Source organism: Camellia sinensis, chromosome 14, assembly GCF_055761805.1.
Source record: "Camellia sinensis isolate YWXY chromosome 14, ASM5576180v1, whole genome shotgun sequence".
Classification (NCBI taxonomy): domain Eukaryota; kingdom Viridiplantae; phylum Streptophyta; class Magnoliopsida; order Ericales; family Theaceae; genus Camellia; species Camellia sinensis.
This window is the reverse complement of record NC_138974.1, coordinates 106520301-106542340: the sequence shown is the minus strand read 5'-3', so window position 1 is coordinate 106542340 and position 22040 is coordinate 106520301. Positions and strand designations below refer to the sequence as shown.

Here is a 22040-nt window from a genome sequence, read left to right as displayed (position 1 = left end):
AATATAAAGGGGCGGGAAGTTGTAATGATTTCATATCGCATTTGTTCTGACGATTCAGTACTAAAAAGAGTGCAACCGTCATATTTTCGCCTTTTGAGGGTGTTCTACTTGATCTGATAACTGAGTAATATGCACCAATTAATCAAACATGCCGACCGGGAAGACCTTACTCGAATGCTTGGGGGCAATTTTGGGGGCCGAGATAAAATGAATCGTATATAAGTCGACTCAAACTAGGCTTTACCTTTGAGACAAGATTGCTGAGAAGATGGATGAAGATGAGTCGGCCTGTAACCAGATCCATTTGAACAAAGCCGTGGCTGAGTAGAACCTAGCTCAAGGGTTGAATAGGCCGCGTATCCTATGGAACGTCTGAGGGCCCAGTTGTGAAGGAGGAGTGTCCACAGTAAGAGAGTCGACCCCTGTAGAACAATATAAAATGAGAAACATTAGCCAAAGAAGTGGTATGTGAGAAAACAATGATAAGTTCTGACTAAAGCAAACTTGAGTGAATACTAACTTGCTCATTGGAATGCTGATTTCGACATCATTGACCGGAGTGTTTGTTCCTATTTCAGGTATCAGCTCGAGGATCAAGGAAGTCTGTTAGGATCAGAGAGTATTTCCAAATCCTTTCACCACAGTTCACTTTTTTGAACAGATCTGAGAGTCTACTCTCTCTTCTATTTTCATTATCTGTTCAATTTTTCTTTGTCTCTTCAAATCAAATATTTTTCAACTTTTTCCTCTCTTCTCCCACCACACTTGACTTTTCCTCGTACCAAATAGAGCTTCAATAATAGTAACTCTGAGGTACAGTGAGGTTATTTATATAATGATAAATAACATTTGCTACGGATTATAGAAAGTCCAAAAAAAAAAAAACACAAAAGCAAAAATAACATAACAAACAGAGAAAGAAAGAGACCAAAATATGACCAATATTTTACTTTGATTATTAGTTAATTAATCAGAGTAAAAAAATAAGCCAAATAGAAAACAACAGACTCTCAACTTCTTCAAATCAAAATCAAACTCAAAAATGAAATAAGCTCTTCCTATGTCTTCGTCTTCACCTCCACTTTAGAGAGAGAGAGAGAAAGAAAGAGAAAGTAGTGATGGTGGTGAGGATGGACACCGGAGCTGTCGGTTACATTTATGGCATTGATAGATTGACCTTCATGCTTCTCCAACTTATTCCATCTATAGATCTAGAAAATTTTGGATAGAAAGAAGAGCGACAACGCTTTGGTAAAGCAAAACATGACAGATCAATCACGCTACAAATACAACAAAGAGGGCATGAAGAGGAGTTCCACGGCGAATCGAGGGAAAGATAGTGTTGCTAGTGTTCTGAGAAGCTCCGCGAAGCAGAGAAAGGTTCTTGAAAAGCGAAGCTTTGATTCGGTGGCAGATAGGATTTGACTTGTACCAGGAGTCTGGACTGCAAAGAAAATCTTAGGCCCCATACGGCGGAGTACGCCATCAAGACTCAAGGTGTCATGGCGGGTTGAGATCAAAGAGAGAAAATCTGAGATCTGAGAGAGAGAAGATCCGAGATCAGAGATCAGAGGCAGCACAACGGCGAAGAATTGCTAGAGGCGGTGTAGATGTTGCTTTTGGTGGCGACAGAGGAAGAAGAGAGAGAAATCGAGATCTTTGAGGAAAGAGAGAGATTTGAGATATGAGAATTATTTATTTATTTATTTATTTATTTTGAATTGGAGAAATTATTAAATATTCTCGAATTATCACATGTTTGTACTTCTCAATCAATCATCATTCGATATGTCCCTCATATTCTCTAATCACCCAACACAATATCCCACCTACACACCTTCTCCACCAATCATAATATTATAGAATACCACATGTCCATACTTCGAGATTACTGAATAATACCCTATGAACTGAGATCTGAGAAGATTGATAGAGAAATAAAATGGGTGAGGTATAGAGGGGTATGTTGGTCATTTTGTGGGAGTTTGTTCTTATAGACATAATATTTTAGAGTATGAATTTTTGGGCAAAGAAAATTCAAATTTGAATTTATAGACCAAGTACCCCTTTTTTTCTGTCTAATAAAGAATTAGCCTAATTCCTTGTTTCCTTATCTAATTAAGGTTTAGTTTATTATAAATAAAGATATATGCCTTAGGGAAAATAAATTTTTTATGGAATATAATTTTGTTTTGAGAAAATTGTTAAAAAGTCTAAGGTAAGGAGGGTATAAGCCATTAGGTCCAGTGGATATTTTTTATTAGTAAGAGGTCCACCCTTTGTAAAATGGTTTCGTAAGAACTCCTTTAATTGATTTTGGCGGACATTTTATTTTCAGTTTTACCCTTTAATTTATCTGTTGACTTTTTTTATATATTGACCTTCGTTGACTATCTATTTAAAAAAATTCTTATCTATTCAAATTTTTTAACTATTTATTTAAATTTTTTCCTATCTGTTCAAATTTTTTGACCTATTTGTTTAATTTTGTAGGGATATTTACCAATCAATCTCATCTCACAAACAAGTACTCCAATTAGTCCCAAGTTTTTTCTATTAATCTGTTAAGTCCTATTAGTGGAGAATTTTTTTACGTGTGGTCCTATTTTTGATTTTGGTAGTGTTTTGGTGGACAACTATATCCTTTTATTAATGTGACAAGTATGATGTGATACTCCAATATTGCAGGTATTAATGTAACGCTCCAATGATGTGACACTCTAAAAAACTAAAAACTCATTAATGTACTTTTCCTAAATGTGACAACGCGATGGGTATGATGTGGCACTCCAAACCTTTTACTTCAAAAATAAAAAATAAAAAAAAGCTCTTTCGTATACTTTTCCCTAATATGACAACGTGGCGAGTATGATGTGACACTTCAAAAAAAATAAAACTTCATAGTGTATTTTTCTGAAACGTGACAACGTAACGGGTATGATGTAATGCTTAAAAAAAAACTCATTTGTGTATTTTTATCAAATGTGACAAGTATGATATGACACGCTAAAAAAAATTAAAAACTTCTTAGTGTATTTTTCCCAAACGTGACATATGACAGTCCAACATGACGGGTATGATGTGACACTCTAAAAAAAATTAAAAACTCTTAGTGTACCTTTCTCAAATGTGACATTCTAACGTGACAAGCATGTTGTGACACTAAAAAACTCTTTAGGCCATGTTTGTTTGGGCGGACTGGATTAGCATTCCCATGACTAATAGTCCTAGGACAACCAATTCGTTGGATTATGTATCCTATCTTAACTAATAGTCAAGTTTAAAATAATTAATCCGTACTTCAATTGTTTAACCAAACATCGGATTAATAATTTTATTGGACTATTAGTCCAATCCCAAACTTATGTCCACCCAAACAAACATGACCTTAGTGTATTTCTTTTTCCAAATATGACACTCTAATGTAACGGATAAATAAATCATTACACATCCAAAAGGACTAAATTTATCACAAGAAAAAATATGGGACTATATGGATTACAAGTCCAAAATATGGGACTTATTGGCCAATCGCCCGATTTTTTTATCTTTTCATTTCAAATTTCCCTTATCTATTTAAATATTTGTCCAAATAAAATTCTGTCTGTCTTGTTTTTTGTCTATTTGTTCAATTTTCTCCTCTATTTGTTCAATTTTTTCCTTATCTTTTCAACTTTTTTTTTTAGTTCAAATTTTGTTCCTATTTGTCAAACAAACTCTATCTAATGTCAAATCTTATCCATCTGTTGAAGTTGTGTATCTATTTCTCTCAATTGCTAGAGAGATAAAAGAGTTATCTATTTCAATACCAACCCAAACCAAACTTATCTATTAAAAAATTATTTTTTTTTCTATCTGTTCAAATATCTCTCTCCGATTTGTTCAATACAAGAACAAAAAAAAAAATTGTGCAGCTTGTTTCATTTTCATCAATATCAACATCATTAACAACCATAGCAACATCATCAACAAAAATAACTACAACTACAACTACAACTACAACTATCTGTTGAAATCAAAAAGAAAAAATGGTGCTAGTTCAAAAAAATAAAATAAAATTTGGTGATGAAGAAGATCTGGATTTGAGTAGATTTCCCTAACCGTATCCATCTTTTTCTTTTGATTTCAAATTATATATATATATATATATAAACTACCCATATAGAGAGTAATAGAAGATGGAGGGGTGCGATTGGGAGGAACTAACACCGGAGTATTAGAGTTCGGCGACTCCGACGTCGCAACAGTGGTGGTGGCACAGAGAATGAGGCCATGGTGACTACGTCAGCACGAGAAGTAGATGAGAGAGAGAGAGAGAAATGGACTGTGATTTGTTATAATATATATGTGTGTGTGTGTGTGTGTGTGTGAATCGAATTCAACCGTCAATGATGGTCTTAAGACATCGCCTATAATAATTTGTCTCAGGTGACCACTCGAGCAGTGAAAAAACCGCTCGAGCAAAAATGTGGTGCTCCTAGCAGTTCACTTTGCAGGTCGATGGACCGCTTCAATGATAAAATGGTTGCTTGAGCGAAAAAGAGGGGTTCCCTAGTATCTCGTTTTGCAGACAGAGATACTGGGAGGTTTCATTAACTGCTCAAGCGATGAAAAGATCGCTCGAGCAGTCTGCACGATATCAGTTACTTAAAAAATGACTTTTAAATCATTTTTTCACTTTTTCTTTTCTCTTTGCTTTCCTCTCTCTCTCTCTCTCTCTCTCTCTAGCTCCAAAAACCCTAGATTTATCTCTCTAGAAATCTCTCATTTTACTTAGATTTGCAACCATTTTCCTTACAAAAGTTGTAGTTTGGGTGAAGATCTAGTTTTTCTATCGATTAGATTTTTGTTTCTTGAGGCATTCATCTTTTGGCTAGCTTTTTTTCTTTGATAGTTGGGGTAGGATTACTTTTAACTTTGTATCTCTTTGATTTGAAGTTGTTTTTATGGTATTGCCATGACATTGATGAGTTGATGAATTTTTGGGTTTATAAATTGGAGTTTTCTTTCAAAAATAAAGATTTTCCCTACAATTTTCTCAAGATTTTCTATTATTAGCTTTGGATTGTGGAAGGTTTAGATAAAAAGTAGAGTTTTATGTGTTGGAGGGGCAAAAGCCCCAAATTTTATGAAAACCCTAATTTTGAAAATTTAGAAATAATATGATAAAATAAAATTGATCCTTAATTCTTTAAATTGATGATTGGATTATGATACTAAAGTGGTATTTGAATGGAGAATTGTGAAGTTGGGATGTTCTTGATATTTAATATGAGATTTTGGAAATACTCTGTCACAACCCAAACTCACCCGTACAAGTTCGGATCATAACCGGCCAGTATTCACTTGATTACCTTCGGCCTCAAACAAACATACATAATAATTATAATAATGGGGCCATAAGCGGAAGCATAACACAAATGAAGAAGTCCATTGAGTAATGCCAAAATGATCAAAATTATACAGCTTACAATATAGCACATTCACACATTTACATGACATGCAAAAGCTTATGTACCAAAGAGCATTCCATACATATGGTTTACATATTCCAAGACCATTAAGCAAAATGAGACAAAAGTTATAACCGAATGTGAGTCAAAAACCAAAAGCTCCATCTTGGAGACTCAACCAACAGGTTCACAAAAATAACTCCTTAGGCAAACTCTAAGGTTGACCTCCATGCTGATCACCTACACTCATACAACATAGGGAGTAAGCGACACTCAAGGAATAATAGTAAAGTAAAGAGAATCAAACGAATAATCTTGATTTGAAAGAGAGCATATTATGTTGACACAATACTCTTCTACAATTACAGCCTTCATAACATTATCCAATAATCATATCTACAGAATGGCCTTAGGCCCAACATATTACGAAACGACCTCAGGACTAACATATAACAGAACAGCCTTAGGCCCAATATATTAACACAATGGCCTCGGGCCCACATATTAACACAACGGCCTCGGGCCCACATATATTACAATGGCTTCAGGCCTACATATTAACAGAATAGTCTCGGGCCCGCATATATCACAACGCCCTTGGGCCCACATATTAACACAATGGCCTCAGGCCCACAAATATCACAACGACCTTTTACCCAAATATTAACAAAATGGCCTCGGACCTACATATATTACAATGGCCTCGAGCCCACATATTAAAACAACGGCCTTAGGCCCACATATATCACAACATCCTCAGGCCCACATATATCACAATGGTCTTGAGCCCACATATTAACACAACAGCTTCGGGCCCACATATATCACAACGGTCATGAGTCCACATATTAACATAACGGCCTCAGGCTGACATATATCATAACGGCCTCAGGCCCACATATATCACAATGGCCTCAGGCCCACATATATCATAGCATAAATGGAACGACCTTAGGTCCATATTACACATGTCATATAATGTTCGTAAAACTCGTTCGTTTCGATCAAAACACAATATCAGAATAAGTCACCATACCTGGATCAAAATAATCAATTAAGAACATATCTTTACAGTACTATTACTCACAATGCATTTGGTCTTGATGTGTCTCTTCCGACATACGACCTACACAACATTTCACACAAACACATTCAATAAATAATTTGTTCCATCCCGCACATTTTTCTTTTAATGATTCACATCCTTTTTCAATCGGTTTCTAACCATCATTCCATCTCCTGGACGGTTTAAATAAGGTTAGGAATGCGTTCGGGAGGCCAGGGAGGTTAACACGAGAAAACCGCTCGTGCGAAAGTGTGGCCGGTCCAACCGCTCGAGCGGTCAGGTTTTGCTCTTGCGAAAGTGTGAGCCACTCGAGCGTGCAAAATGAAACTCGCAATTTTTTTTCATGTTCCACTCGTGTAGAGCCCATGGCCGCACGAGAGGTCTGGGCAAAAACTAGATAGTCTGAAATGAGCTTCAACCCCAACTGACCAAACTCCATTTCAAACCCAAAATCATGCAAAACCAACTCAAAAACATGATTCAAGTATAATTTCAATTCAAACACATCAATCTTGCTTCAATGTCAAAATCAAAATCTCATCTTTTTCCATATATTCATGAATTACATGCTCAATTCAAAATACATATATATATATATAATTTTACCAATCCTTGTTGTAACAACAATCTAGGACCTATTTCATGGATTATTCACAAGATTGAACCCAAATCAAACAAATATGAAGAGATTTCTTGAGTTTAGTTCATACAATTATACAACCCAAACCCTAACTCGAAATTCCAATTTCCTCTTGATTTCAAGCAAAAGATGAGATGTAAACAAAGATTCTAAGTAGATTTTCATACCTTAGCTCAAATCTAGGGTTTGTCCCTTGAATCTCTTCCAAAACCCTAGCTTCTCCTCTTTCTCTCTCTCCAACTCACTCTCTAGCAAGCTCTCCCCAAAGATGAACTCAAGAGCTATACACATATATATAACTTAGACTCATAAAACTTAATTAAATCGTTGCGAATCGTAATTTTACAAAATTTCATAGTAGGTTCTAAAAATCATGCTAAACAAAGCTATGAAGTCAGTTTTGGTTTCTAGCGCCTCTAAGGCTTTCAATTTCTGTTCAAGGTTGTAATTACAATAGATATTCCTACATTCAACAGATATAATTCCAAAATCACATAATTTACAAACTCAAACTTGCAAATTCATGTCAAACACATAAACACGTGTATAATTAGGGATAATACGGGTTGTGTTATCACAGTCTTCCCCTATTTAGAAAGTTTGGTCCTCTAAACTTGTTTACTCACATAGAGAACGAATCATATGTCTCTATCCCGTTACTTTTCCCTTTTCCTTTTTCCTTTTTCTCAAGCAACTTTCTTATCTGTCTACGTTCTCATCACAGAAGTTCAACTTATCTTCATTGAATGGTTAATAACCCAAATTTGTGATCTGTCCCAGTGCATATTGGTATCAAAAGCTATTTAGTAGGTCTCGGAATCAACCTCGTAACATCAAGCCATAAATCATATTAACCACGACACATGACCCTCATCTATCACATTGCTTAGATGCTTCTATTTAGATAACTACCTATTTACTGATAATTCACATATTCCACATAACCTACATAGCTCCAATTAGTCAAGGCTTGGTCACAAACGATAGTCATAAATTTGCATAATTCCCAATGAATCAAAGTACTCCTTTCTTGACACCTCATATGAAGTCTTCTAACTATATCAATGGTGACACAACATTAATTGAACATTAATAACAAAGCCAACTCTCGGTCCACTAATTCTTTTGCAACAATAATCCAGACATTCATTCTAATACGAGTCGTAAGTCATCAATAGCACATTAAGTAGGGTAGGGATTTCTTCCATAAGTTCCACTAGAAAAAAACTATTTAATCTCGGAGGGTGAACACTACTCATTTATAACTCAATGGGTCAAAATAAAAGAACGGAACTTGAATTAATCATTATGCAAACGTTTGTCCATAGGTAGTAAGGTTGCCTAATAATGGTCTAGGCAAATTAGAGCATTTTCATTCTACATGCTTCAACAACTTAGATTAAGTTTCAACTGCCCAAGTAAATGAGTTACAACTTTACCAATAATCGATTACGCAAGTCTTCTCACTCTTTACAAAACATATTCTTGTTGATCTCTCTTCCTGTTCTCACACACATTCCCAAGTTAGCAAGGATAATATCGAAACAATCAATCATATGACGTGCATAATTCTCACAACTCATAGTATTAATTATAAGGTATGCTAATACGAAGTTAAGTACAAAACGTACAAATTCGTAGACTCCTAGATAGTTAAGGTGTTTCTCAAGTAGTGTTCATAATCACATAATTCATGATTAACAATTCTTATAGCATCAAGTCAAAATAAAATAACACAAAAGTAGCAATTTGGTAATTCAATCAATTGTCAGCCCCAGGTAGCCTACTTCACATATACCACATATTTGCCACAAAGTTGAATATTGGTGCTTAATAGGGTTCATGCCTGTTGCTAGAAATCTCCATGTGGTCCTTATCACAATATAACCCAATCATTTGTTTGCTAACAATTCATAACTTGTCTAGAACGAAAACAACTAGATAGAGATTCTCATCAAATCAAACCAAATAAAGGTCTTATCACATCATTCTCAAACATGGTACGTTTGGTTCCAAGGGTTTAACCAGTTCGCCTAGAGATTTCAGCCAGAGTCGCACAATCAATCTACGTTCATTTGTTCTCAAGATCAGACATCATAATGGTTCATATTAAAGTGGCTTAGGTTCTACACCATATAGTTTTCTTCAAAGAAGTTTACATGTAGATACACAGATACATAGTTGTTCATAACATAAAGTCCTTACATAATACAAAATTTGTTATATAGAAATTCCAAGTAGGTTATATCATTACAAATTTATGATTCTAAGAATTCAGTCAAATAATCCAGTCCACGTTAACCAAGCAAGGTACATAATTACACCTAACATGGAGTTCATTATGATGTATCCAATCTAGTCACATAGTTATAGCGTTAGCTCTAATGTTCTAGGGAGTGGAAATCAATGTTGTAACAATCATCTCGAACAACGGTACAAAGAGATATATCCATAATCAATTAACTTTATGAGCAATCGTGCATGTATATATAAGAGTCCCTAATCAACCGACACATAAGCATTTGTTCATGAACAGTAACGTTACCTGAGACAATGGTCCTTGTATTCTGAGTGTTTTCTAGGACAAGTGCAGTTACTCTACCTTGGCTTGCAATTCCACTCGCCGTAACAGATCTTGCCATTGGTGCAAAACCGACTAAGGTAGCGGGTTCATTCACATTTTGTTCGATCCGGGGACAATCCCTTACTTTATGACTCATTCTACCACATCTATAACAAGCCTCGGAAAGTCGATAACACATCCCTCTATGCTTTTTCCTACATTCAAAACAAACTAGTGCTGAATCCTTCCTTTGATTGAATTTATCTCACATAGATATTTCAGATTTCCAATTCCTATTCTTCATGAAGTTTATGTTCACATCAGAGCTTGGTCTCTTTCTTTTCCATTTAAAGAATCAATTCAGGTTAGCTTCCGATATTAGGGCAGGGTCTAATGCCCTTTGCTGTCTTAGGTCCTCTGCCATTTCTTCTACTATTCTTTCCAGTCTATCAAGTTGAGAGGAGGCAGACTTCTCCAATTCGTCTGCCTTTAATTCCACCATTTGCTATATATATAAACATACATCAACAACAAAGTTGCATATATAAATCATATAACCCTTATGTTCATGTACTCATGTTCACATAAGTCACTAATTCATTATCGAATCAAAATCACTCATCAATTCACATAACTTTTGTTTGTACTCATATCATATAGGTTATTTCTCATGCTAAAATTAGAAGCGTACACACGGTTTCACAATTTCAATGTTCATGCCCAAATAATAACCATACTTGCTCAAACAATAATCATACTTACGCATGTATTCTCATATACTTTATATTCCATAAGAAGCTTAGAAAGCACACTTTTTTCAAGTTCATGCTCATATACAGATCATGGATTCACATCTTATCTCATACACTCGTAACGCAAATGCAAATGTTCCTAACTCTTTTCTAGACTCCTTATTGCTTAAATGGACCAGTGTGTGAGTCATTAACTCGTGCTCTGATACTACTCTGTTATGACCCAAACCTGCCCCTAAAAGTTCGGATCATAATCGGCTAGTAATCACTTGATTACCTTCAGCCTCAAACAAAGATACAAAATAATTATAATAATAGGGTCAAAAGCGGAAGCATAACACAAATGAAGAAGTCCATTGAGTTGTGCCAAAATGATCAAAATTATATAGCTTACAAAATAGCACATTCACATATTTACATGACCATGCAAAAACTTATGTACCAAAGAGCATTACATACATATAGTTTACATATCCCAAGACCAAAAGTCATAACAGAATGTGAGTCAAAAACCAAAAGCTCCATCTTGGAGACACGACAAACAGGTTCACAAAAATAACTCATGAGGCAAACTCTAAGGTTGACCTCCATGTTGATCACCTACACGCATACAACATAGGGGGTGAGAAACGCTCAAGGAATAATAGTGAAGTAAAGAGAATCAAATGAATATGAAGAGATTTCTTGAGTTTAGTTCATACAAATATACAACCAAAACCCTAACTCCAAATTCCAATTTCCTTTTGATTTCAAGCAAGAGATGAGATATAAACAAAGATTCTAAGTAGATTTCCACACCTTAGCTCAAATCTAGGGTTTACCCCTTGAATCTCTTCCAAAACCCTAGCTTTTCCTCTTCCTCTTCCTCTCTCTCCAACTTACTCTCTAGCAAGCTCTCTTCAAAGATGAACTCAAGAGCTATACACACACAGACATATATAACTTAGACTCATAAAACTTAATTAAATCATTGTGAATCGTAATTTTACAAAATTTCACAGTAGGCTCTAAAAATTATACTGAACACAAATATGAAGTCGGTTTTGGTTTGTGGCACCTCTAAGGCTTTCAATTTCTGTTCAAGGTTACAATTGCAATAGATATTCCTACATTTAGCATAAATAATTCTAAAATCACATAATTCACATACTCAAACTTGCAAGTTCATATCAAACACATAAACATATGTATAATTAGGGATAATACGGGTTGGGTTATCACATGGTCACTTTATATTTGTCTCAATTTCTTAGATAGTGAAATATTACTTTTATTCTTATGAATGTATAAATATTTGGAAACCTTGGAAAGATTGTTTAAAGGAGGGTGGTAAATAGCGTGTGAGTCCGAGTAGGAAGGCGATTTTGTGATAGTGTTGTGTGTTGTTGGTATACGCGCGGGAAAAGTCAAGATGCCCAATTGCTCCGTCTTGAGCTTATCGCCGGACGAATGCGGAGAAAGTATTTTTGGGTGTCCACTGGTCCTGTTATACTATAGTCGGCAAAAATGAAAAAATGAATGATTTTGGCTGTCCATTCCCTATGGTATTAATAGTCGGCAAATGTGGGGATATTTCGGATAAAAATCTATATAAATATGTGTATTGGGACTATCCTTAGGGGTTTTATGGCATAATTACCCCCCTCCCCCCAGGTGTTGAATTGTGAAATTTGTAGAAACTATGAATTCATGCTTTCTCTTTTAAAGTAATATTATGAGTTGACCTAAATGTGTTTTGCCTGTGATGATGCCATATGAATCTTTGAATAATTAGATACTCTGTTAAAATTATATTTATTAGGCATCTAGCTCATTCCTATTTAACAATTTTAGGAATTTTTGTTGACAGAGCACAATAGCTCTTAGATGTAATGTGTGGAAGCTCCGATCATATAGGTTTTGGGACCGAGAGTCCATTTTGTTGTATAAGGCTATGCCTTGTTTAAGTGTAAGCCGCTGTGGCATTTTATTTCACTCTTTAGTGTTTTTTGAACTATGTACATGGTTTACGTTTTTAATAGACGAATATGGAACTTGCATTTTGAAAACTTAGTTCAATGAGAAAGATAGCTTATTGGGATAATATCTTTATGATTCTGAGAAGATTTTGGTTTTATCATGTTTTAAGTAATGTTTTAATTTAAATAAATTAAGGGCGTTACATTGTCGAATCCTCCGCCGCTGGTACTGACACCACTACCGAGGCCCTGCTGGAGACTAGAAGGATAAGGATGATGACGACTGGTCCGATGATGAATGACCTCATACGATGATGATAACTATGATGATCGAAGAAGATGCCAACGAACGAGATGTCTCATCTTCATCGCTGCCGCCGTCGTCATTGTCGTCGTGGCTGTGGTGAGGTAGAGTCACAGTGGTGGTGGTTATGCCGCTGGCTATGGTGAGAAATGATGGTAATGCATAGTTTTGTAGAGAGAGGTTGATGCAAGGGGGCTTTAGACTTGCAGAGAGAGAAGATGAAGAGGTGGCTAGGGTTTAGATTAGAGAAGAGAGAAAATGTAGAAAGAGGGGGTTTGGAAAATAAACCGATCATAATCTCAATAAACATGTAGTTCTCTCAATAAAGCGGTAGCTGTTTAGGTATTCTGATCATTTCACATAGCCTTATCCTCATGGGGTTTTTTTGTAGGTCTTTTTAGTTGTAGGATATTATTGGAGAAATTTTTTTTTGTGTTTGGGAAGATAGTTGGGTTTTTTTGTGGTTGGATGTGATGTTTGTGAGAGAAAAAGTGAAATGATTATGGGATTTGATGTGATATTTTGTTTGGATTTGTTTTTTTTTTTTGGTTTTGTAACTAATTTGTCTTTTAGTGAAAAAAAAAAAACCCTAAAAACTAACTTTCCGAACACCCCCATTATAGCTCGTGGACCTTTAACCAAGAAAAATTCAAATTTGAATTTATCACTTGAATGCTCTTTTGTTTTTCACCGATAATTCTCTCTTTCTTGTGGATTCAATGTGCTTTTCATTTGCTAAAATGATATCTAGTCTCGTGTAATATATTTCGGTATGTCAGATTGTTGAAACACTACAAGAATTAACACTTTTGGCAACAAAAAAATTGGTCGCTAAAAGTCTATTTTTGGTCGGCAAAAGTTATCTGCGACCAATTTTTTTGGTCGCTACTTTGGTCGCCAATTGAGGGTCGGCAAAAGTAATTCGCGACCAAAATTTTGGTTGGTCGGCAAAAGCTAGATTTGCCGACTAAATTTTTGGTCGCTAAATATTTAATTACCGCGACTAATTTATTTTGTCGCTAAAACACTTTGGTCGCGAAAAGTGATATTTTCCCGACCAAATATCTTAGTCGCCAATTGACACATTTCGCGACCAAAAAGTTTGGTCGCCAATTATCACATTCAACGACCAAAAAGTTCGGTCGCCAATTGTGACATTCCACGACCAAAAAATTTGGTCGCCATTTGTTACTTTTTGCGACCAAAACTTTTGGTCGGCAAAAGTGAGATTCTACGACCAAGAGCTGTTTGGTCGGCAATAGATGTATTTTTTGCGACCAAAACTGTTGGTCGGCAATTGTCATTTTTTACAAAAAAAAATTATTTATTTGTCGCGACTAATAAATTGATCGCCAAAGCAAGAAAACAATACACCTATAATTCCTAATAATTCATTCAATCCATAATAAACCTATAATTTTAAAGCATCATTCAAATTAACTAAATCATTAACATTCGACACAATGCATAATTCATTAACATTCGACACAATACATAATTTTAAAGCATCATTCAAATTAACTGAATCATTAAATATTTTCTTACTTTCCAATTTCCCAATAGGCAATAACATAGCACATAAATTCAAGGAATGGCACAAGTGACGTTCCATACAGTGGTAAACCCAACAACTACTGATTCAATTCCTCAGGTGAGTCAAATGAGATTAAAACAATTAGCCACAGTTCTTGCTTGCTATGCAGCCACCGATGTTTCTTTCCCTAAAACACAAACAAAACTAAAAGCTACAAATAAACTAAGCAAGAAAAAAATTCAGAGATCTCGAGAGAGTGAATTGTCAGCAGAAAACCACAACGGTGCTCTCCCTCCCTACAACTCATCCTGCAAATACAAAGCAACAAACAAGATATATCAAAGTGGATCCTTTGTGGAATTGATATTTTTAAACAATTAAAAGTACAAAGAAATCCTACATGTGCACTCTCTTCTGTAATATCAGCATCTTTGTCAGTTTCATCATCATCAGCCTCGGCATCATCATCATCAGCCTCGGCATCATCATCATCACCTTCAGCCTGCAAAAAGATTTGGCCAATTTATGGAAAATGTCTTCAATAGTTCACACATGATAGCAGCTAAAGAAAAACACAAAAGAGACCACTTACAGTCTAATGGTTTTAAATGTTTAGTATGTTTGGAAAAGCACATTCAACTCACAAAGCATTGTCTCAACTGTTTAGAACAGAGTTAATTACTGTCTTATACTGAAAGATTATTTAGAACAATGTCTTATATTAAAAATGTGCAACAAGTGAATTCTTTTCCTGACCCATAGAACAGAGTCAATTACTGTAGTCTCTCAACAGCCAAATCTAATGTAAACATGTATTTATGTTCTTCTTAACAAACAAGTTGTTTGGTTTGGTGCCCTAAACTGTAAAGTAATTAATCAACTCTACAGAAGTGAACAAACCTCCATGAATCAGGAATATTTATGATTGGTTGATAATCTTAATCATCTCTTTTAAGATTATCAGGATGTACAGCCCCTGCAATATCAGGAATATTTATATGTATATGAAATGAGATGTTAATAAAACATAAGATTTTAAGATAACATGCAGTGGTGGCCTTGGTAACTACCTTCTGATTGGTTGATAAGGTTTTCAACACATAAGGGCTCATCATGTAGAACTGCACTTGAACATCATTAGACACGTATGGTTCCCAATTTGTTCCAGACCACTCAAAAATCTCAATAGAGTATTCCTGCAAAATATTCACATTTGTAAGAATGTGGCAACAAAAGTTCCATTATTTGTAATTTAATCTCACAGCAACCAAATCTTGACATAATGAATATGAGGTGGCATTACCAGGTCATCATTAATCCTATAAATTGCAGGCTTATCTATTTCCCCAACTTTGTGATGTCTGACATTAACAACCTAAAGATCAAGAATACAAGTTAATACTACACACCAACAGAGGGTGCAATACATCATAATCATGTGGAAGTTTGAAAAATCTTATGAGAACGTCCTTTTCTGGTAGCATTTTTATCCCTTAAAGCTTTAAGTCTTAACTTGGCCAAAGTTGATAAAATATACAGTCGTAATCAGATACAAAGATAACCAGATATCAGGCAAGTTTGTTCCTCACCTCCAGATGACCCCTTTCATGGAAGACCCATTTGCTAAGTTCAGTCACAAACTGCTCATGAAAAAATAAAATCATCCTTCTTCCTTAACAATACCCAGTTTTCTGTAGAAATTTCCTAAACCATTGATGAATAAGTTTGGGGGTCTTTCATGTGAAACCCTCCACAATTATGAAGGATCATAGAACTCTTTTAAAAAAGCATAAATCCATAAGTACATACATGTATACACTGAGATACAAGGAGAAATGCATAACATTTCTTGGAAATTGTCAATGCCATATAACCATATGACTAGCTCCAATCTTACTGTCAGGTAAGGTCTGCTTGTAATAAATTAAACGAACTAAAACGAAAAACAGAAGCTGAAGCCACACATTCTGCAAACTTAGCAATTAGTATTCAAGAATGAACATGTCAACTGGGACTACAGACGCCCAATGGTGATGAGAAACAAGCTTACCTGGTCAAGAGTAGACAATTGCATGAATCTTTCATAGTATAATTTCCAATTTGGCTCAACTTCAACATTGGTGGGTGTAACTAAGTATAAAAAAAAGCAACGCCCAATTAGTACACATTAATGTGTGTTTGGGAGGGAAAAGATTGAGTACACACCTAACCTTTAGCATAATGCACAAAGTGGTGGCTCCAAGACTTGAAACCATAACCTTAAGGTTATTAGGCCAAGTCTTAACAAAGTGGTGTAACTAAGTATACTAAATGCAAATCAGATGCAAGCACAAATCCTTCTCTAGCCCTTGAAAGATCATCCAGTACAATCTAGAAAAAAATTAAAATATATAAAATATAAAAATACATAATTAAAGTCAACAATTCCTTAATTTATCCATTCAAGATCAATATGTTCCTTAATTCATCGGCAACAGCAGCCACATTTGGCAAGGTTGCACTCATACCAACAATTTGGAGACCACGAGCAGGATCAGTCTTCCCACTGCTTGTACCTGAACTTTCTCCACTAGATGATTATATATTGCCTTCACCAGCTGCATAACGAAACTTTGTCAACATAAGCTCCAACAGATAACCCCTATTCTGATCACCTACCTGTCAACAAACCCCAGGGATGAGAACCATCTCTATAATCTACTACAATTATAAAGCATTAAAACAATTTTGAAAAAAGAAACAAGAAGTAATTGATGAACATCACTAAAAATTAAAAAAGACTACATCAAAGGCAGCTACCATGTGCAGTTCATCTATCACAATAATCCTAAGTTCTGACAGACGACCCTCTTCTAGAAATCTGTTAATTAAAGAGTTTGCCTTCTCAATTGTACAGACAGCTACAGAGGTATCTTTTGGAAGAGTCCCACCACCTTGGTTTCCATAATAACTGCGAACATGCTTGCCAAGTGGTTCTAATAGGACCTCCAGATGTTCTGCCTGCTCCAAGCCAGCCATAGATTCAAGTACAACAGATAGATTAGGATCAAAAACTGATTTAGAAGAGGGGGGGTGGGAATTACAAACCTTTTCTGCACAAATTGATACATATGGAAGTACAAGAAAATTAAAAACCACACGAAGATCAGCTTCAAACATAATGTTAGAAAAATAATATATATAAAAATGGAAAATAAAAATAAAAACAGATACATCATTTTGCAAGTCAACCCAAAAAATTGTCATATAAAAATCATATCATGATCAAACACAGCATCAAATCAAACTTCAACAAAATGGGATATAATCAAGTGAATAAAATAAAAAAATTGGCAACAACAGCTAAGTTTATACCATAACATGAATGAAATTAATATTGGTGGGGGGGAGGGAAGAGCACAAATACATATCACACAGAAAAAACAAAATACATATAAGCATATATTTAATAAAGACAGGAACAATCCATAAAAATTAAAACAAAAGTATATTTCACAAACATAATCACTTTCTTCCATTTTACAGACAGCAACAAGGCAGGCGGGTGGGTTAAGGGGCAGAGTCTAGACAGCAATTCCTCAGCATAAACTTAGCCCACCCCCAAAAAAATTGGCAACAAACTAACAAAACATTATAAATTATATTTGAATATAAAAATTCCTAGTAAAAAATCATACAGATGACAAAATATATAACTCTACATGATGGAAATTTTCCTAACCCAGCTTGCCTTGAACACAATTCAAAAATAAATTTATCAATCCACATACCCAATGATGAAAATCCAGAACCTTTGTGAATATGATAAGACAGGACCACCAACTAATCTGCGCTATTTCTATCAGTAATTCCTTTATAGTGTAAGAAGTTTAGTGAAAGTAGGTTCATCCAGAAGTTAGAAAAATACCTGCCATGGATACAATTTTGAAATTCCTTTCTTCTTATATATGCCACATATTTCAGAAGGAAGCCAGAAGCTAAGATCTAAACAATCTTTTAGCGGTGCAAAACTTGATGGAGTACTATCTCCAGCATCTTCACAGAAAACCATGCAATTTCATTTTTCCTTTTCCGGTGCACTAGATGCGATAGTATCATTATCTTCACTCAAAAAACACTATTTCCTTTCAGCTACATCACAACCAAATATCAGTTGTTGCATTGCGCCATTCAAGCGAGAATGCGTTGTTATATTAGCAGGTTGAAGACTTCTATTATCTACAGAAGCACATCCAGCTTGTGCACCTTTTCTATGCACAAGACCTTTGTATCATCTGCAGATAGATCATTTGAATTTTTGTCCTCAAACGAGAAGTCAAAATGCTTCACTGGCAATGGGGATGCTACTTCATGCAAATCCTTTCCATGCTTCCCTGTTGATCCTGTAGAAGCATTCATTTCCACACCACCGACTCTACTTTCAATTTTTGTTTAATATTTGAATGCACTTTGTTTATTAGTTTGATGGAAGACCTTCTGAGTCGTCCAACCATACTCTGGTACTCTCAATTGTATCCGAACCAATTGTACCTAATCATAATCAATTTCCGGAAAATTAAAAACCTTATTCATTGCCACAAAATTTCTCAAACATTGATTCCGTACTCGTATTTATATTTACTTGCTCTAAAAGTACATAAAGATTATTTGACATTTCCATTTTTCACATAGGGGATAGGAAAATTCAGCCTATTAAACATTTTCTTAATTCCTAAAGATCAACATGAGCAAAAAATATAAGACTAACTAACTCATTAAAACATAGAAAGACAACCAAAAAAAAAAAGAGCTAATTATGGGTAACCAAAATTATGCTAATTATGCTCAGTAACCAAAATTATGCTAATTATTCACTACCAGACATCTTCCCACTTACAGAGGCTCAGCTAGGTATTTCTAACAAAATGAAGAAACATCAACAAAATAACACAATCTCAAAGTCTGAAGTTAACTAAGCTAATTAGGCTTTTTAATTAAAGTATGAGTTTTCCATATTTATCAAAACATAAACCTGGTTTATGTATTTATATGTTTCCTCATTTTCTCATCAATCAAATTTGAGTAAAACAAAATCCTAAACATTCAATTTGAAACCCTAGAAACCCTAATCGACATGAATCCACAATTCACGTTAAATTCATCTGAATACCGAAAAGAAAGCAATCACAGCCAAAGTAAAGAACAGCAATACTACAAAATCCTCAAGAAAACTCAGATTATATAGGTGAAATTAGATGGCGAATCAGTAAATCCACATTACATCTATCACAACACAAGTTTGCTTTATGACCTCAATCCTCTCTTCTTCCATAGCCCCCAAATTCTACAACCACAAGCACCAGTGTATAATTTTGATGTTGCACTTGTCTTTTCACAACACTTGTCAATGTATCTTACTCAATTGAACTAGCACTTTAGTTGCACTTGTCCATTGAAGTGAATGAAAACTTGCTCACCATACCCAGGCACCAGTGTATAATTTTGATATAATATAACAGTGACCATGTAATCAACAAAGAGAGAGAGAGAGAGAATGTGAAAAAGGGGTTAAGAATTACCCGCAACCAAATTAGCTAATCCAACAGTGTTTAAAGCCAAACACCCGGGAATAGGGATAAGACTTAATTTTTGACAAACGCACAAGCATATTATTAGTTTTTTACCATTGTCGGGTATCAATTATGTAGTCCTATAACCCCAAACAAACACTAGCAAACAAACTTGCAAACCCGAAAAACCCAATTGGCAATGCGGTCAGTTTAAATTTGTATACCCAAAAAGACTCAAAATTTTCAACCCTAGTCACTAGATCCCCATAACCAATTCCAGTCACCACTACGAGGATATATACATACATATATATATATACACATAATCAAAGTGATAAGAAAGGAGGAGGAGAGTATACCAGTGCAGATCCAGTCGCCGATACGGGGGAGCCATTTAGAATCGGCGGGGGTTTTGGTGTCGACGAGAAGGCGGGCCTGCTTACATCTATTGCAGAAGGACCTGAAGGCATAGTTGCGGTTCCTGCATCCACCGCACTCCCAATCCCCTTCTCTCCCTTCTCCTCCCATCTTCTCTGTAACCCTCTCTCTCTCTCTCTCTCTCTCTCTCTCTCACAACTCAGGATTCAAGGCCACAGGATTTTGGCCTCTGCCTCCCCTTCCTCCACGACCACCTGACCCAGATCGACCTCCAATAGGTGTGTAAACCTTCGAATCAGCCATACCATCACCAACTCCATACGATTAAGTTGTTAGGGTAGAAGCTGTTAGAGTATAACAGAGAAGATTTAGGGCAGAAGCTGTTAGGGTTGAAGTTTCCTCTTGGGTAAGATCACACGGAGGAAATGGTGGGGCAAAAAAAGGCAAAAGGGATGTAAGGGAAAGGAAAGAAGAATTGAAATCAAAGAGCGAGAAGGGAAGAGGTAGAAAAAGTGAGAACTTACCTTGCGATGAAGAAGAAGAACGGGAGGGAGAGGGAACTTGGCACACTGGGTATGGAAGAAGAAGAACGGGAAGGAGAGAAAGATAAAGAGGGAATGGGTGGGTGAGAACACTGCCTCTCTCTCTCTCTCTCTCTCTTTTCGGGTCGAACCCACGGCTTCTGATCGACCATGGTTTATTATTTTTACAAACCCTTTTTCCCCCCTTTTTGGCCTTGATTTCTTGATGACAATGATTGGGATTGGTTGTGGGTGTTGGTAATGGTGAGTATCGGGGGGTGGATGGTGTGTATGACATGATAGGGTAAAGATGAATGGTGCCTCATCTTTGTGGTATTGTGGCATGGTAGAAAAGAGGAAAAGGGTTAACGAAGGTGATTCGGCTGCCGTGAGGGGAAAAAATGAGGAGGGAGAGAGAGAGAGAGATAGAGAGAGACAGTCTCTGCGTATGTGTTGTTGGGTTTGTTTGTTGGGTCTGTCAAGAAATTAGGGCAAAATCTAAAGAAAAGGGGCCTGAGGTAGTGAGGGCGTAAGGAAAAATTGAAAAAATATATATATATATATATATTTCCCCCTCCATCTTTCAAATTTTTCCTCAAACTTTTGGCGACCAAACTCTCAAATTAGTCGCAAAAACAGATTATTTCGCCGACAAATTGTTTTAGTCGCTAAATCTCAATCAACGACGACTAAAATATTAGTCGCTAAAAGTAGTAATTTGGCGACTATTTTTTTTTTGTTGCTGAAAATAAATTTTTCGCGACCAAATTTTTGGTCGCCAAAAAATATGTGACCTTCTGCGACCAAATTTGTAGTTGGTTGGCAAAAGTATACCACTTTCTGCAACCAACATATTTTTTGGTCGCCAAAATATAACCTTCTGCGACCAATAATATTTGGTCGCCAAAAATAATGATCATTCGCGACTAATTAATATTTGGTCGCCAAATGTCATTTTTTTGCGACAAACATTTTTTTGGTCAGCAAAAGTGGTCGCCAAATGTGTAAATTCTTGTAGTGAAACCCTCGCCATCATCTACACAAGAAACCATTCACTCGGTCTGCAATGGTTGAAAACTCCTCACCATGGAAGAGCTGAATCCATTTTTTCTTTTTTTGAAGCAACTTTTTTATTTTGTTTTTGTGGGTTTGTATTTTATTTAATTTTCATGTAAATTTGTTGGTAATAATTGTTTAAGGTAAATTTTTTTAATACAATTTATGTGTTTGTGGTGGGCTATGAATTCGATTGCTTCTATGCTTTCTAATTTTTATTTGTTTGTAAATTTTCTAGATTTATAGTTGCTTCTTCTGTGTTTGTA

At 35.6% G+C, this 22040-nt stretch overlaps 2 protein-coding genes across 2 annotated transcripts; both read right to left on the bottom strand.

The window, feature by feature from the left end:
- Positions 1-14247: 14247 nt before the first annotated feature.
- On the bottom strand, positions 14248-16344 carry LOC114288795 (dolichyl-diphosphooligosaccharide--protein glycosyltransferase 48 kDa subunit-like). The gene is made up of 8 exons (XM_082905180.1): positions 16321-16344; positions 16145-16237; positions 15860-15910; positions 15574-15645; positions 15341-15466; positions 15171-15246; positions 14671-14929; positions 14248-14578 (listed from the first exon to the last, which is right to left on the bottom strand). The coding sequence occupies exons 1-6, from the start codon at positions 16342-16344 to the stop codon at positions 15190-15192; spliced, it is 423 nt and encodes a 140-aa protein (XP_082761306.1). The 3' UTR covers positions 14248-14578; positions 14671-14929; positions 15171-15189.
- A 226-nt stretch (positions 16345-16570) lies between these two features.
- On the bottom strand, positions 16571-21135 carry LOC145807643 (helicase and polymerase-containing protein TEBICHI-like). The gene is made up of 3 exons (XM_082906200.1): positions 20179-21135; positions 17070-17270; positions 16571-16928 (listed from the first exon to the last, which is right to left on the bottom strand). The coding sequence occupies exons 1-3, from the start codon at positions 20287-20289 to the stop codon at positions 16848-16850; spliced, it is 393 nt and encodes a 130-aa protein (XP_082762326.1). The 5' UTR covers positions 20290-21135; the 3' UTR covers positions 16571-16847.
- Between the last annotated feature and the right edge of the window lie 905 nt (positions 21136-22040).

Coding starts and splice junctions, on each gene's coding strand:
- LOC114288795 (XM_082905180.1), bottom strand. CDS start 16,344: ATGCAATTGTCTACTCTTGACCAG. Junction 15,467..15,573: donor ATAGGATTAATGATGACCTG/GTAATGCCACCT, acceptor AATATTTTGCAG/GAATACTCTATTGAGATTTT. Junction 15,247..15,340: donor CCTTATCAACCAATCAGAAG/GTAGTTACCAAG, acceptor CTGATATTGCAG/GGGCTGTACATCCTGATAAT.
- LOC145807643 (XM_082906200.1), bottom strand. CDS start 20,289: ATGCCTTCAGGTCCTTCTGCAATAGATGTAAGCAGGCCCGCCTTCTCG. Junction 17,271..20,178: donor CGGCGACTGGATCTGCACTG/GTATACTCTCCT, acceptor GGCTTGGAGCAG/GCAGAACATCTGGAGGTCCT. Junction 16,929..17,069: donor TGATAGATGAACTGCACATG/GTAGCTGCCTTT, acceptor GTTTGTTGACAG/GTAGGTGATCAGAATAGGGG.